Below are 16,708 nucleotides of genomic sequence, written 5' to 3'. Positions count from 1 at the left end.
AACAATGTTGTGTTTTCATTTTTCTGAACACTGAGAAAAGAAATCTCTAATCTAACAGAGCCCTGAGCCTCTTTCAAACGAGTGGGCTATTCCTCTGATTCTGAGGCAGTGTGCACGGATCTTAAAAACCCCCCAGGCCCCCTTTTCAATCAAATGACTCTTTCTTAACCTGCTTTCAGAACAGATATCTGGCCAGATTTTTGACTATTAGTCATTCAACAATGCCCAAGAACTCAATTCCACACTCAACAGAAATTAACTTTCAAATGTGGGCGTCCACAGTTTTAACTTCATATTTCAGCCAGGCTGTATCCTTGTTTAAAAAAGCAGGAACAAGACAGGAGATCAGGCAAAGTCTAAAAGCAGCTCAGATTATCTGCACATCCAATGGTCATAATGAAAATCTTTTCACAGTCATTTCTACATAATGTACCCGTATTGTACAAGCACATTATAATACATTATACAGTGTATTGTTTATATCCCCCCGAAGGCTCCTTGAACTTCAGATTAGATGCTAAACCATCTTTACTACCACATCTTTAATGATATTAGATTTATTCTCAACCTTTTTTAAACAATCGCCCCCTTGACCACATCATAAGCCTGCCAACGCCCCTGCTAATATTAAAAAATAAAATAGGCTAATGCCCCCCCAATGGCAACTGAGCACCCCACCTCTCATAATTATCCATTTCAGTGCTCCCCTAGGCCTTTCTACGAGCCCCTGGGAGGCTGTTGAGCTCCTGTTGAGAAACACTGTATCTAATGTAATCCATTATCCAACCCCTGGTAGGAGGGCTATACCTGCTGTTGGCTGCCTTGAGGTCGCAGAAGTGGCTGTGCAAGGCCTTGACGATGTCATTGCAGACCAGGTTGACCATGTCCACGTCGGCCAGGCGGGCACGCAGCTGCTTGGTCATCTCCCAGAAGTCCTCGGAGAGCATCTGGTACAGCTGGCCCTCGTCCCGGCTGAGAGGCACGTACCATGACAGGATGTAGTCCCTGTAGCTGTAGTCAAACACTGGAGCCAGGAGAGAGGGAAAGAGAGAGAGAGCAGGACATTTACACGTTAAAATCTGACTAGGCAACTTCTGCAAATTGATTATTTGCCTTTAAGACTCACATTGATGCATCAATGAGTAATTAACAGGTGAATGAAGAGGCTCCCAACTACCAGAGATTCAAGATTCAAGGAGTTTATTGTCATTGTCAATGAAGGCAACGAAATTGTGGTTGGAGCAACAACACTGCATAGCTTCAAGTATAGAAGTAGCCAAAAAAGTAATAGTCAAAGAAAGTCTTAATTCATGAAGTATATCATGAAGTATAATACATTAAGTAAATAATAGTAAGTTAATCATATGCGTAATAATAAATTGATTAAGTAAAACAATCAGTAAAATGAGATCCCCCTCCCCACAATTTAAAGTTAACCCCAGTGCTGTTGATATTTTTAAAAAAGATGCACCACAACAACCACACAACCACAACCACAACCACAACCACACACACACACACACACACACACACACACACACACACACACACACACACACACACACACACACACACACACACACACACACACACACACACACACACACACACACTTCCATGTATGAATTAACAAATCAATAGGATCTTAAGTGCCATCCCTTAAAATAATCACAGAACATCAGTCCAGAGGAGAGCATATCATTGTGTGTGTTTCTGTGAACATTCTGACAAACCTGCAATGAACTAAAAGTAAAATACAAGGAATTTGGGGGGGGGATTTTGGCTCCGCACATCGTCTGGCAAAAGCCTCGAGCTCGGCTCTCTCAGTGTTTAGCCAATCATCAAACAGTTGAGAGCGGTGACGTAGAACTCACCCACGAGCTCCGTTACTGATTGGTTAAGGTAACTATATTCACACTTTCGTTTTGTTATTTGTATGCTTTTGCGACGCTATAACGTAACAGGCAAGCTAATAAAGCACAATGTGGGTTTTAATTTGAGTTTGGAACTCCCAACTATTTAAATGATAGAGTAAGATCAGACCATCTCCCACCATCCACGGAGACAGATTCCTCATGGCTTTTGCCAGACTGATTGACAGAGTCAACAGTCGGCTTTTCGCCCAGGCTAGCAGACCACCATCACAACCACACCCAATGTCACAGCAGCAGTAGAATGCACAGAGTAGAATGCACAGATCATGAATAACGTCTACAAAATAAATGACGTTCATCATTCATGTGCACGACCTTGGGTTCCATGAAAGTCATCATTCTCATTATTATTATCATTTTCATTATTATTATCATTATTATTATTAGTAGTAGTAGTATTAGTATTATTATTATTACTGATGGTTTGCAGTTTGCTTCATCTCCCAGTAGCACCTGTAGTAGCACCGTAATGTGCCACAGACACAGACACTAACAGCATGCTACCTGAGCCCTTCACCACAGGAGAGGCTCTATTCTATTCTCGAGCCATTTCCATTGGTCTTCTCGGGGCAGTACCAGGAAGTGACATCGACCTCTGTGTCGGCACACATCATCAGGTAGCCACGGCGGAACAATGGGAGGTAGTTGCCAGGTAACAGATGGCTAGTGGGCAACTACAGCCGAGGGATTATTACGGCTGCAAAAACACTGCCAGACACAATGGGAGGCCTGCCTTTGCTGCGCTGCTCTCCCTAAACGCTCCTTGGACGGCATGCAGGATCCCACACAAGCTCCTGGATTTGCATCCGAGTGTGGGGTGGCACTGTAGCCTAGTTGTCAAGAAAGGACACCATTGCCCAGCACAAAGGGAATTACTGTATAATGTTCCTGTAGAATTTATTTTGCAGTTATAAGCCAGAAAGGTGTTTTGAAATGATAGTGCCCCCATATGAAACAAGCGTCACAACATAACATGCTTACAGAATTTGGCATATCCTTCTCAATGTTTTTTTGGGGTGCTTTTATGCCTTTAACCCATTTTAGCCTAAGACACCTGCAAAAAACGCCTGCTGAATGTCTAAGCCTTTTTTGGGAAAAGGTGCCCTCTGCCTTTTAAAACTTGAATATCTCAGCCTCAGATGCAAATAAGAACATAAAATAAGTTGCATTTAAAAGCTAGAACCCTCTAGTTGTTTTGTGTTAATTCTGCTCTAACCCACATTTTTCATCATAACCACATTTTTAATTTGAAAAAAACCCTCAAATCTGGGACTGCAAAGAGATGACGGGAAGCAAGAGAGATGGGGTATGGTCAGGAAATTATCTATGGCGGATTCGAACCCGGGTCACCCGCATATGGTATGGTGTCTAAGCGTGCTGTGCCACAGCACCCCCAGAATTGTGATGCAACCTCCTCTGCCCAAGACACTAATGATTACACGTCCAATAACTTCACTATCCAAACCATCGGTTTGGGTGGAACAAATGGACTGTCAGCACACAAAAACTGGTCTTGCCTTGCAATAAAGAACAGAAGCGTCTCTGTTGGAATTCATTACAATATAGCAGGGCTTTCTGCTACAAAAGATCTTGCAGTCCCTCATAAAACACTGTTCATTTTGTTTTTCACAATACCTATGAGATATTGTGCTGCATCATGCCGGGTCAGCGCAGTATTGTGTATCCATTTCGTCATGTGAGATGCCATCAGGAACACAGTCTTATCTACCTCCTACAAAGACGCCATGAAAGTGTTTACATTGCACACAGTTCTCTAAATGCCGTCTTTATAACTAAATATACACTGCTCACAAAAGGTAGGCATTTCTGGCCTTCAGGCGATGTCAAAAGTTCACACTAGAGGGTTCCTGCATTGTGGGGCATTTACCTGCAAGCATACAGTACTATAGTGATTTCCTTATCTCAAACAACTTATTGAAACAAAGCCAAAAACAGTGGATTTGTCTGCAAAGAAAGGGCAATGGCAATAATTGCCAGAGAAAAAGGATACATCTTCCTACAAGGACATAATTAAAGTGCCAACACTGTGCTCTGTTCTGTTACCATGCTGTCATGTGCTTCATTTTACAGCATGCACGGTTCACAATAAGGCAAGGATTTCTGGATTTCAGTTTCAGGATTAAAAATCCAAATTACAGGGTTATTACAAAATGAAAGTGGGGCATTTCACTGCAAGTACATTATGGTGATCTCATCATATCCTCATCTCTTTATTGAAGCAAAATCCAACAACAGTGAGTTGATGTGCAACAAAAATGTTTCAATAAAAGCCATATAAAAAGTCCTGGAACACTGAATTGTTCGATGAATTCTTTCTAACATGAAGAAAAGGAGCTAAGTCATAGCTAAGGTTACCAAGCGAGCAAGTTCTTCCACAAATTTCAACCAAAAATAGGATACATACAACGTTTAATTGCTTATTCACATACACAGTGAAGTGTATGTAAATACTGTTCTCTTGTGACAGGCCAAACAGTTACTTTGACTACCTTCTGTTGAGGCTTTTGCAAACAAGGTGACTCATTTCCTGTGAAACCGCTCCTCTAGGGGAAGACGCACAATTGAGCCCACGACAATACACTCTGCACATCCGGAGAGAGAGGTAGATGCATGCTAATGCATCAGTGTTTGTGATCATAGTACAGGAATAGGTCTAAGCATTGACAGAGACCTTCACAGACACATCAATAAATGACTGCTGAGAATGTCACCAGAAGGTGACTGAGACTGAGGTGGAGATGCCATGTAAGGCACCCTTTTCATCAAGACCAGCTTTTCTTAAAACTGTATTGCATGCTAAGAACTGTTTTTTACATTACAACTTGTAAGCCTTTGGATAATGCACCTCTTTGGGTAGAAAAACATTACCGATAGCATTGAATGGCTGTTGTAGCCTGAGTCAGACTAGCATAGACTAGACTGTCTATGTGGCCAGACATACTGTACAGATAGTACTGAATGGATTCTGTAACCAGCAATTCCTGGTTCAGATTAGTGCGATTGTCTTTTTTGACTGTTTTCGCTACAAGCGGCAAACAAAGGATTTGAAAGCAGCCAAGGCTATCCCATCACATCATGTTGACGGATTCTGTAAATATGCATGGAGTCTGTGAAGAAACATCAAAACCAGAGATTAATTTTTAATCAAGATGATGCTTGTGCCCACATTATAGAGGATCATGCAGTGACAGGCAGCCAAAATCCCTCTGGAAAGTGCTTTTTACAAGACCGAAAATAAAAGACACCTGGTTATAAATGTTGCATGAGGAAAATGTACGTCCTTTGAATTATTTACAGTCCTCCTTCTACATTCTGGAATACCCAATGTAGCGATGAAATTTCCCCTTCTTATCCTCCCTCTCCACATCAGTGTCTCCCCAATCTCTTATCCATTTCCTACTCTCTATTCATCTTCTTCTTCTGCATCCATCTCTCCAAGCCCCCTCCTTCCCCTCTTCCTCCAATCACTTTTCTCCTAGGTATCCCATCATCATCATGCTCTCCACTCCTCTATCCTCCGTTCTCTGCCATTCTGGGGTTTCCAATCTCTCATCTATTTCCTTACTCATTTTCTCAACGATATTCCTCCTGCCCTGACCTCCCTTCACTCTCTCCAATCACGTTTCTCCAAGGTGTCCCCATCACTTTCCTCTCCACTACCCTGCGGCCCTGCCACCCCTTTCTCTGTCACTGTACAATGTGGCTCCCAATTTCTGATCTACTTACTCCCTTATTCAACCTCTAAACCATATCCATCCCTCCTCCGCTGCTCTCCCTTTCCTGACTCTCCAAATCACTTTCCCCCCAAGTATCCCCCCGTCTTCCCCTGGCCTCCATTCTCTGTCCTTCTGGCCCCCAAACGCTCATCTGTTTCCTTATTCAACCTCTCAACTCAAGTCTCAAACCTCAACTCTCAACTCCCTGTGCTATACTTCCTTGCTCCAATCATTTCCCTCCCGTCTCCTCTCCTCTGCCCTCTCTTCGCCACTGTTCTCCTCCCTCATTAGAGTGAGCCTTTTAATCAAATTCTTACAATATGCATGAGTCAGTGGGGGATGCCAAGCGGCTGCTGTGTGCACCACCTGCTTTTCCCCGCCTGCCTGCCCACCTCCTCACGTCCTCTCCTCTCCTCTCCCCTCCTCTCATCCTCTCTGCTGACGTCAAACGAGATGATGCACCCATGCACCGGCCGTGCCAGGCAGGCAAACAGACCGACAAACAGAGATAGAGAGCAGAGCCAGGCGTTTGTCTTGCCATAGAAAGAGAAGCAGACAGTGAGAAAAAAAAGAGAAAGAGGGTTCAGTTGACATGAGGAGCTGTGCTGCTTCTTTTCTATGCTGACTTACTTGCCGGTGATGAATAGTCTCTCTGGACACGATGGATTTAGGAAAGCTCATATTTCATCTTGACATATTTCTCAAACAGTGTGCACTTTATCAGGCAAGAGGGAGGGAGAAAAAACTAGAGGCTTCAAGGTTTTGTTCATGAGGGGGAAAAAAACTTTTTTAAACAGTGTCTGTCTTGAGTCTCTGACCCAAGAGTGCCCAACACTTCGTCTTCACCTTGATATCGATATCGTGATATCGATACTTCATTAAACTACTCAAGAAATTGACTCTGAGAGGGTATGCTAAACCAATTAAAAATACAAGCAAACACAGTAATTCTACTGTTTTTAGAAATACGGCCATATTGCCTGGGCTGTGAAAAAGACTGCAGCCCTCCCTGAGCTTTGGGTGTGCACAGCTGAATGCAAATCTCCTACTACACACTGACACACTGACCAATTCATTTAAACCCTTCATTCCTTCAAATTAAACTCAGTCACCCTCCACCTACTTACTTAGGCCACTCTGGCATGTGACTAGAAAGGCATGAAAAAGCGAGGCACGTGTCTGACGATGACACCTTGCTTAAAGGAGTGCTACTAGGAAGCATGCTGAAAATGTGTCGGATGACTTGGTTTGTTGGAAAGAAACAAAGCCATTTCCAGAAAAAGGACTGCAGGACTATGTGCAGACAACTTCATCAATCAGTTTACTGAAGCTCAGATTAAAAAAGGCAAGTGCACACAATCGCAACACAACAGTTAATATGTCTTTAAAAAAATGTAAGGGGAGCTTAATAGCAACAATCATAGTAATAATAATCATAGTTGTGATACTGCACTTGCTTTAAATTCTAAGTAGGAGAGAAGTCCTTTGATTAATGCATGTTGTACAAATACAAATTATATTTCACTTCTGGCTGCTGCTCACGAAAACCCGCTGAACATAATGGAAGTACGTCTAAACTTGTCATGTAGCTAAGCATGCAAAAAAAGCTGTGTCATGCAAAGTGCAGCCGTCTTTTGGTGAAGTTGTGGGTTTGTTTCCCAGCAGACTGTGACCGCTTGGACAGAGTGAGCTAACGGAGGCCAGGCTTGGCCCCTCCGGCTCTCCTGCATCACTGGGCCTTTATGCTTCTCACACCATGTGAGGTTGCACATCATCCCAAGCCCCACCACCAACTCCTTCCACTCAGGCCTCCTCAACATACCAGCATTGAGCTGCTTTGAGAAGACAAAAACATCAACTGAATTATACTGGATTCTCTTGTGCAAAACCCATCCTACAACTGACCTAAAATTTCCCCAACTTTGCATGCGAAGCATCTATCCCAATTTAACAAGTTATCTGCATCAATGTCACTGGCTTTTTATGCTTCACACACCAGAGGAATGTTCCAAGAAAGTGGCTAAGTGATAAAACCTGTCTAAATTTATCTGCATGAAGTGGCAAATCTTCTAATAGTTAGCTCCCTGGTTTCATTTAGTTTAAAAGTAAGGAGTCCAGTCTCTTGTATTAGATGGTTTACCTACTAACCACCTAAAGGTTAACTTAGCCTTGAACACTACTGAATTGACTTATGAATGCTACACAGCAACTGACAAATAAGCTGTATTTTAAGACATTTACTGAAGTAAATTGCAATATCGCAATAGTACATGAGTCGCAATGCATCGTGATAGAATTGCATCGTGGCATGCATATCGTGATTCGCATGAAATAATGAACCCTTGGCCAATACCCACCCCTAACGCCAAGCAATGCCACTGTGGGTCTCCATACACCAGTGTTCAACTGAGCGGAGCAGCTGTATCGGGATCCTTAGTTGAATTCTACTGGATGATACTAACAAGCTCACCCTACAATTAACCTGAATTTTCCCCAACTTGGCAGGCGAAGTACCCTACCCCAATTTAAACAAGGAGCACACTTAAATCCTCACTTTCCTATGGAATTTAGCATCTCTTCCCTACTGAAATGCAGCAACTAATAAACCTTCACAGAACAACAGCCTGGCTGAGTACAGAACAGCTCACTGTGCTTGTGGCATTCTATTCACCGAGCATCTTACTGTTTGGATTCAGTTCAGCACACCACACCAGTATCAAACTCTGCTGCAGGTGTCACTGGCAAACTGATTACAATTCAGGTCTATTTTGGTAAGTGTGGCTCACTGAACTGAATTGTTATCACAGCAGCCATAGGTGGCATCCTGTGATACTCACAGTGCAGTGTGTGTGTGGGGGGCGAACAAAGTTGTTGCATTCAAACGTTGCTCCACACTAAAATCAATGCCCATGTTCAAACGAACGCCTTGAGACAGATAAACAAGCAAGAATACTTGTCACGTCCCCCTGCTAATCAATCACATTTATTCTAGAAAGGCACTTTTATAGCTGGTGCAATCATGAGTTTCCCCCTCTCAGAGGGCAACAGTGATCTATAAGAGGCTCCACCACACTGAGGAGAATATCACAGTAAAGATGAGTTACAAGCTCTACTGGGTTCTTTTTACTGCCTAATACCGAGCAAAACTCATAAAGTTATGAACACTGTAAAGATGGGCCAAGGCCAGAGATGTTAACATCCTGGATTGTTGTTGTTGTTGGTGTGTGTGTGGGGGGTCATGTGCCTGAGAGCATGCATAAGAGAAAGTGAAAGAGATGCAAAACAAAGCGCGTGCCCATTCACGATACAGCATAAAGAGAGAGAGAGAGAGAGAGAGAGAGAGAGAGAGAGAGAGAGAGAGAGAGAGAGAGAGAGAGAGAGAGAGAGAGAGAGAGATGTGGATCTAGCACATTAGTGACACTGCACAACCAGCCTCCTCTCTTGCGAACACAAGTAAGGAATTTAACTCAACTCACTCACTCACAATCCCATCCATGCTAACCCTGGCAGTACACCCCTGCCGCCAGAATGCCCTTACAAAACCCAGAGCTACAGTGTGTGTGTGTCAGTGTTAATTTTGTCAGCTTTTTTTGATTTAGTCGTAGTCTTAGTCACAATGACGAAAATCAATTTTAGTCTTAGTCATATTTTAGTCATTGCCTTCCCAATTTAGTCTTAGTCTTAGTCTAAATGACGAAAATCAATTTTAGTCTTAGTCAATTTTAGTCATTTTAGTCATTTTAGTCAACACTGTACATAATAGAACTTCTCCACACACTGCTTCTCTTTTTAACATAAATCATTCACTGTGCAGAATAAACCTTCTCCGCACACTGCTTCTCTTTTTAACATATACAGTATTACACTGTGTACAGAATAAAACTTCTTCACACACTGATTGTCTTTTTCTCTATTTTATTTAACAACAGGGTTAATTTTGTCAGCTTTTTAAAATGTAGTCTTAGTCTTAGTCACAATGACGAAAATCAATTTTAGTCTTAGTCATATTTTAGTCATTGCCTTCCAAATTTAGTCTTAGTTTTAGTCTAGATGACGAAAATCAAAAAAGGGCATTGACGAAATATTTTAGTCATAGTCATGGTTGACGAAATTAACACTGGTGTGTGTGTGTGTGTGTGTGTGTGTGTGTGTGTGTGTGTGTGTGTGTGTGTGTGTGTGTGTGTGTGTGTGTGTGTGTGTGTGTGTGTGTGTGTGTGAGGTCAGAGAGAGAGAACATGTGGGTCAAAGACGAGACAACTTTTTTGTGTTCCGACTTCATAAATGCTATGCAAATATACTAATATAAGTGACTATGCCTGCACTAGATCATTTGTACATCTTTACTAAGGTCTGCAGTCATTTTCACCTCAAGTGTATTATTTTTGGAAATGTATCACTTGAAACCCCCTTGAAACCTCTAAAAGGAATAAAACATAAGGGGGGAAAAATTATGTAAACCTGAAATTTTACTGCTTTGGCATATTTGTACAAATGTCATCTTTGTCATCTTTCCATCACTCCACTCTATACATTCTTAATGGGAGCAGTAATTGCAATTAATAACTTAATATTTTTGCTTTTTTGTAGAAGAGAGTTCTTGAAGAGAGCTCAGTTATAGGTGCCGACCGATATTGAAGTGAAATGTTGTTTAAAGGGAAGACAAAGTATCCAAAAAGTGAAAGGTGATTATAATTTAATATAATGGCTTGAAAGAGGATGAATCAAACCAGTAAGAAACGTCCATGTTCCACAAGTATCAATAAAGTCAATCGTAGAAGTAATAAAAAGCAGTAAACATGATGTTTCTTTACAAAAGTTAACCATTTTATTTATAATATAATCTATAAGAACTAACTGATCAACTATTTTATATTTCCTTACATAATAAGCACCTTATTTTTGCCTCACATTGGATAATTTTAATTAACTATTTACCTCCCTACAATTTCAGTTGTGGCTACAGCCGAGCACCACCCATGGCTATATCCATTATCAAGCCAACTCCCACTCATGGTATCCTGCTCCATTGGAACATATATTTGCCACTGATATGCCATATTGTAATTTCTGCATTTATTCTCTAAAAACAAGTGAAAATGAATTTATTCCATGGAAAATTTGGAGAACATCCTTCAGTGCAACATGAAATTGTCCTTCAGTGCAACTGATACTTTTGACTGTAACGGTAAAAAACATGCATTTTTAAGTTTCTTCATGTGAATGCATGGAAGACTTGGTTTGCTTCAAGTAAAATGAAGTTTGATTGGGTTTTATACGAAATTGAAGGTATAGCAAAAACTTTTGTTTAGAAATGCACAAAATCCCAATGCAGATTAAGGAACACAGAAGACTCAGACAATTTAAAAGAGATTAAGAACAATTTCCTTTGTAATTTCAAATCTTTTCTGGTAGACAAACTAAAATGTATGAATTTAGAACATTCTAAAGATATTCCTTATGTATGTGTTTGTCCATGAATTAGTCGTTGTACTGAAAGACATTTTTTTGCCCTTCTTGTTTGTAAACATCGCTAAAAAATAGTAAATATGTTGAAAAAAATGCATACCGGTATTTACATAGCTAACACTTTTACGCATAATATTGAACTTAAAAACTATGCAATTTATGTATTTTATTTTTTGGCACTGGGAACACCCCATGCGTCTTTCACCCGTGTGTGTGTGTGTGTGTGTGCGTGTGTGTGTGTGGTGTGTGTGCTCTGTAATTAACAGGAGTGCAGCCTGCACCGGCACAGTACAACAGCCCTGTTTATTGTGGGTGAAAGAGGGGAAAAAACAGCTAATGACGCCAGAATTTTTTTCGCTGGTAATCTCCTTTGCTAACAGCAGTTTAGCTCACATGGGGGTCTAATGCATTATTATTATGCAAGCTCCAATGATCCATTAATAAGCAATATGACTCACCACACTGACCACGGTGGGTCCAAACAACCATAAAAGAAGGGCGAGAAATGAGAGGAAACAGTTGGAGGAAAAGAAAATAGTGAAAATGAAAAAATGGATGAGATTGGAGGTAGGGGTCACACCAGTGGGTAGTTGTAATTAGCTGGAAAGCTTGATGGCCAGACTGCCCAGTGGTTTAGGCTGACCAACTCTACTTTTTCACTATACTAGTTTAGGAAGGAGAAGGAGTCGCACACAGGAGCTGGATGCAATTCAGAGAAAAAAAACATTTAAAAGGCGAAAATGAAGAAAAGCCAAAGACAAAGTGGGTAACAAACATTTCGGGACTTTCACGGCACTAGTTCTCATATACAAACATAACAGATATCCTTGTGCACCTCATGGTTTGGCTTCAAGCAGCATCAGTCCTTCCTTCAACCTTGTCTTTATGAAGAATTCACAACAACCAACCAACGCAAAATGAGCCCTCTCCCACACAGCAGACAACACGGGAGGATGGACACCATTAGAGAGTTGTCTGGGGTACAATTTCATCTAAACACACCCACATAGCATATGTGACGGGAGGAGGCAAAACAAAACTGGAGAAAATCCTTTACAGATGACTCCCTTTATTTCCTGGGGAAATCCAAGCTTAGCTGTGCAACTCTTCCACAACTATCTTGCGTTTTTATCATTTTTTGTAAGGGAGGGAAGTGCATTACAGTTTGAACACTGTACCTCTGCAGCTCCAACGTTTGTGACTTTAGAGTAAGCCCCACTCATATCCTTATGGGTCTTATTAGCTGCCGCAGTAACTGTAACGTACAACCAACTGTCTTTTAAAAGTGGCAAAGGGGCAGTTATTGCTGCCCGAGATGGTAAAGTAATGACACTAGCTTGATATAAATAATAACGGAATAACCAACAATATCATCACACTGCAACATGATCTAATAGAATACAGAAAAACTGAACACAGACCAAATTCTGTGGTGGAGTCAAGGAAGTGTTTCCTGTGATGGGCCCACAGAATTGCTTTCTCTATATTCCCACAGTTCTATGTTCCCACAGTCTTAAGTTCCAATGAATGTTCTCCATGGATTTTTCTAATTTCAAAGATTTCTTACCAAAAACATTTCTTACTGACAGATTAGGGCTGTTTTGGTCTGGGCAGGGCTCATATTGCTATCATTCTTTTGTTTAGTTGACTTTGAAAGCCTATCAATCAAGTGGAAAAGGTATACTCAAAAACAATTCTAAATCAATATAGCATTTTGTTTAGTAACACGGTTTGTTACTGACCTCCAGCTGCTATACTGCATCATCTGGCTGATGGATGATATGGTGGAGGTGGTGGTGTTTTGGAAGCAGGGCTGTAGGCTGCAGGTTGTGTCATGTCATCAACGTGTCATGTGTGTGTGTGTGTGTTCATGTCTGCCTTTCACGCCTCTTTTCTGCAAGGGAATGCCTCGCAACATGGACAAACGGAGGACCCTTTTCAGGGTTTGATACATCACAAACGTAAGGCCTATTTTTCTATCTCGTCTGCCAAGAAGGTTGATAGCATCTTTTCACTTTCCCCTCTCTCTCCCTTGCTCTACTTTTTTCTGTAAGGGAATGTCTAGCAAGTGCGTCAGTCTGTGCTTGCGTCATCCCCTCTCCCTACGTGTGAGAGCCGGCTGGGTGACTTTGACTGATTGGTCTGTGCTGATTTCCCCCACATCTCCCCAGAGGCAATCATGGCAAATGGACACTTGTCAAGTGGGAATGTTCAAGTGTATCTATTCACAGGCCAATGGTTCCTTACATTCGCTACAAATGCAAAATTACAACAAGAAAACCTGTAGCAGATTTCACATATACAGAATTTTATGATTGATTATGAAGACCTTAATGACAATGAAAGCCAACGACAAAGAATGAAAGATGTCGTCTAAATTCTTATTCCCTCATTCATACTGCCAAAGTTCGGCACGTATTAGGCCTACTATTCAAGGCATACACACGATACATTTAGAGAGACGTTTTTATAAAGGACCATTGTGTGGGGCGTCACAGCACATTCACTTGGAATCAGAAAGGGCATAGCTCTGCAGATTTTTTTCCCACAATCTTAAGTAGAAAAGTCGCTGGCAGCTCCTGAGAGGGGTTTTATGGTGTGGAAATAAAACTACAGAAATACGTCCAGACAGAGTCTTGGTGTTTTTTGCACCCTGGCATGCGGAAGCGAGAGGGCACTCAAGTCATTCCTACAACTACAATACAGAACAGGGCTGTAACAATATTGTATCGAGCCAAGAAATTGCAATATGCAGCGTCAAAATACTGTATCGTGGTGAAAGAAGGCAGTATTGTGATGCGCCCTTTCAAAGTTCTGTTAAGTTGCTCTTCAGTGCTGAAAACAAGCACAGGATATGATGCGATAGTGCGTCTAAGCTTCAAATCATCATCACTATTATTTTTAAACTTTTAAAAAATGATCAGTAGCCTCTAGTAATGTATTCTACCTATAAACTACCACAATATTCACAATGTTATTTCATATGGTTGGCAAATGTGAAAAAGCAACTTAATTGCTATAATAAAAAGATACATTTTAAAAATCGTTCAACTAATCAAATTGTCAGTTCACTGTATCGTTACAGCCCAACAGGACACAAATGTTGTGCTTGAAAGATTTACTCACCTTCTTTGAGAGCTTTATCCACATTGTGTGACACCACCACTCGTCTGGTTTGTGCAGAATCCAGAATGGGCACAGAAAATCGTGCCTGCAAGGATGCAAATAAAAAAATTTAAAAACACAGACTTTAAAAAACGGGGTAAAAAGTCAAAACAAAAACCAAAAGCAAGATCAGTTGCCTTCCCAGCTGCCATAACTCTCAAACCCCAACCCCAAATTTGGCCCTTCTCCCAGTTCTCAAACAAGTATTTAACATTTCCTGTGCATCTTGAACACTACATTCACACACACACGTAACATTTTACCATTGAAAGATACATTTCCAAATGCTTTACACCATAAGGTGCACTACAAACCACTCCATGTGAACATGGTTCTTACTGGAAGTCTTTGTATCATGTAAAAAGGGTCTGTGCACATCATCACTAGGATCCAGGCCTACATGTCTACATGCTGTATGCATTGAGCCAACATATCTGTAAGCAAATCTAATGGACCAATTTAGGTAATGGTGATTCCTTCTGGCCCAATAGTGATTCCATCTTTTGGATGAAAATACGAAGTGAAAGCCTACATGGGTTGTAGGACCAACCCCTCAAAAAACATGTGAGGGTTTTAGAGGTCAGGTGTCAATTCAACAAGCCAGTCGAAAGTATGGGAGCAACCATGAAAACAAATGACACCACAGCCACAAATTTAATTTCATTTTGTGTGAAACAAACAACCACCACCTGGGAGGACAGCGTTTATGATATGTGGGATAGCTCCCCATTCTCAGACGTATCAAGGAGGAGTGGCTAACAATCCTCATTCATTCATAGATGTGTATTGAAACCTATTCATTTCAACCCTCATCGATCATAAACAATAAAGAAGGAAGGGGTGGTTAATTGATTGTTGCGTAGGGCCCATAGTGCCAGTGCACACACTGAATGTCCTACTGTGCCTGATAAGTCATCTCTGAGTTGCTTCTCTGGTCATCTAGGATAGTTTTAACAACAAAAAACAGCTGGGCAAGACGTGCACTGGATCAGAGAAAGGCATTAGGGGCCACAACACAACCCTCTCATTCTGCAGATTCAGTGAAATATGACATGCTGGGCATCAAAACACTGGCATCACCAAAGCTGCACCAGACACAGTTACACAATAACAATTACTGCAAAGTTTTCAAATCAATACTCACCATTAATTTGTTAAAGAATTCGGACAGGTAGGAAGACTCCCTCTTTGATGTGTCAAAATTGCTGATTTTGGGAGGGCTCTTCTTCACCAGCAGGGCTATGCTCCCCAAAAGAAAACAAAGCAGCGCGAAAGACACATAAACAAACAGCTTCAGAAAGAAGGACGTTACGCTGAGTCCCCCGTATCCGAACTGAAAGAGGACGGCTGCGGCAATTCCGAAGGCGACAGCTGGCAAAAATCGGACCGGGGAATAGGCAGAAGCGCCGCTCGGCATCGGGGCATCGGCACTATTTCTGCTTCTGCCATCAAGATGATGCTGCATGCTGCTGTAAAGGACATGTCCTCAAAGGTGCGAAGAGGACAGGCTTTATGCCTCTTGAAATGGTCCACCGTCCCCGTTCATGCATCACCATGAAGCCGTGTTAACAAGAAGACCATTCTGCCGGGTATGGAATGTGGATGGAATCCCGAGAGAGAACTAGAACTACCAGAACCAAACACGGCATGCTACACTGAATTTACCGTCACCTTAATGTAACGGTAAGAAGGCAAGGGGGTTTTATTGACACACTACCTACACGACAACATAATGTCAACAACAAACGATTCTGTCGGGTGCCCCTATCTTAAGTTAGCCATAATGTACATCAGCTAACTGTAATCAACTACTGTCAGAATAAGTTCGGAAGGTAATTCCCCCGGAGCCAAATTATAACGCTACATCACCCTATTGAAAATACATCCAAAACAACAACTGAAATACACTTAATCTAACGTCACAAGTCATTCAGTATCCCAGCCAGAAAAAAAACGTTAGCCAATGGGCTTGCTAATTAATAAAATAAGGTCCTATTTACAAAGCTAGCTATCCAGCTAGCTTCAGCTATGTCATGGCTACGTTTCGGACCGTGACAGGTAAAACACAAGGCAAAACACTTGTTTCAAGGCTCGAATTGTCGTTTTCCGTCATCCACCGTGCCTGCTATATCCATCTGTGTTCAGTTACATGTCAGTTCAAACAATTTCTGCCCTATCAATCCCTAAATCTTGAACCATGCAGCTTACTGGTTCTCCTTTCTGTCACTCCAACCATTCGGGAGGAAACAAATATCCACGATACACGTGAAGACTTTGGACCAATCGGCGGAGAGCATCAACACCTCCTCGACTTTCTGTGGTGGCCTACTCATAGATCTGTAGGGGAGACCGGGGTAATGTGAGACATTTTTTACATTAACTCCCCTCTAGCCAAGGTAAAATTAT

The 16,708-nt window shown here is 41.6% G+C and overlaps 1 protein-coding gene across 1 annotated transcript in view; it reads right to left on the bottom strand.

Annotated features, from left to right (window-relative positions):
- Positions 1 to 16,488, bottom strand: part of snx25 (sorting nexin 25) — an 84,826-nt gene extending 68,338 nt beyond the window's left edge. Inside the window, exons 1-3 of the mRNA XM_063190112.1 lie at positions 15,447 to 16,488; positions 14,264 to 14,348; positions 808 to 1,024 (exon numbers count right to left, since the gene is read on the bottom strand). Of these exons, the coding sequence (XP_063046182.1) occupies positions 808 to 1,024; positions 14,264 to 14,348; positions 15,447 to 15,767 (623 nt within the window). The 5' untranslated portion in view covers positions 15,768 to 16,488. The remainder of the gene's footprint in view (positions 1 to 807; positions 1,025 to 14,263; positions 14,349 to 15,446) is intronic.
- Between the last annotated feature and the right edge of the window lie 220 nt (positions 16,489 to 16,708).

The sequence above is a fragment of the Engraulis encrasicolus genome, chromosome 23, assembly GCF_034702125.1.
Source record: "Engraulis encrasicolus isolate BLACKSEA-1 chromosome 23, IST_EnEncr_1.0, whole genome shotgun sequence".
In the NCBI taxonomy this organism is placed as follows: domain Eukaryota; kingdom Metazoa; phylum Chordata; class Actinopteri; order Clupeiformes; family Engraulidae; genus Engraulis; species Engraulis encrasicolus.
This window is presented reverse-complemented; position numbering and strand designations above follow the sequence as displayed.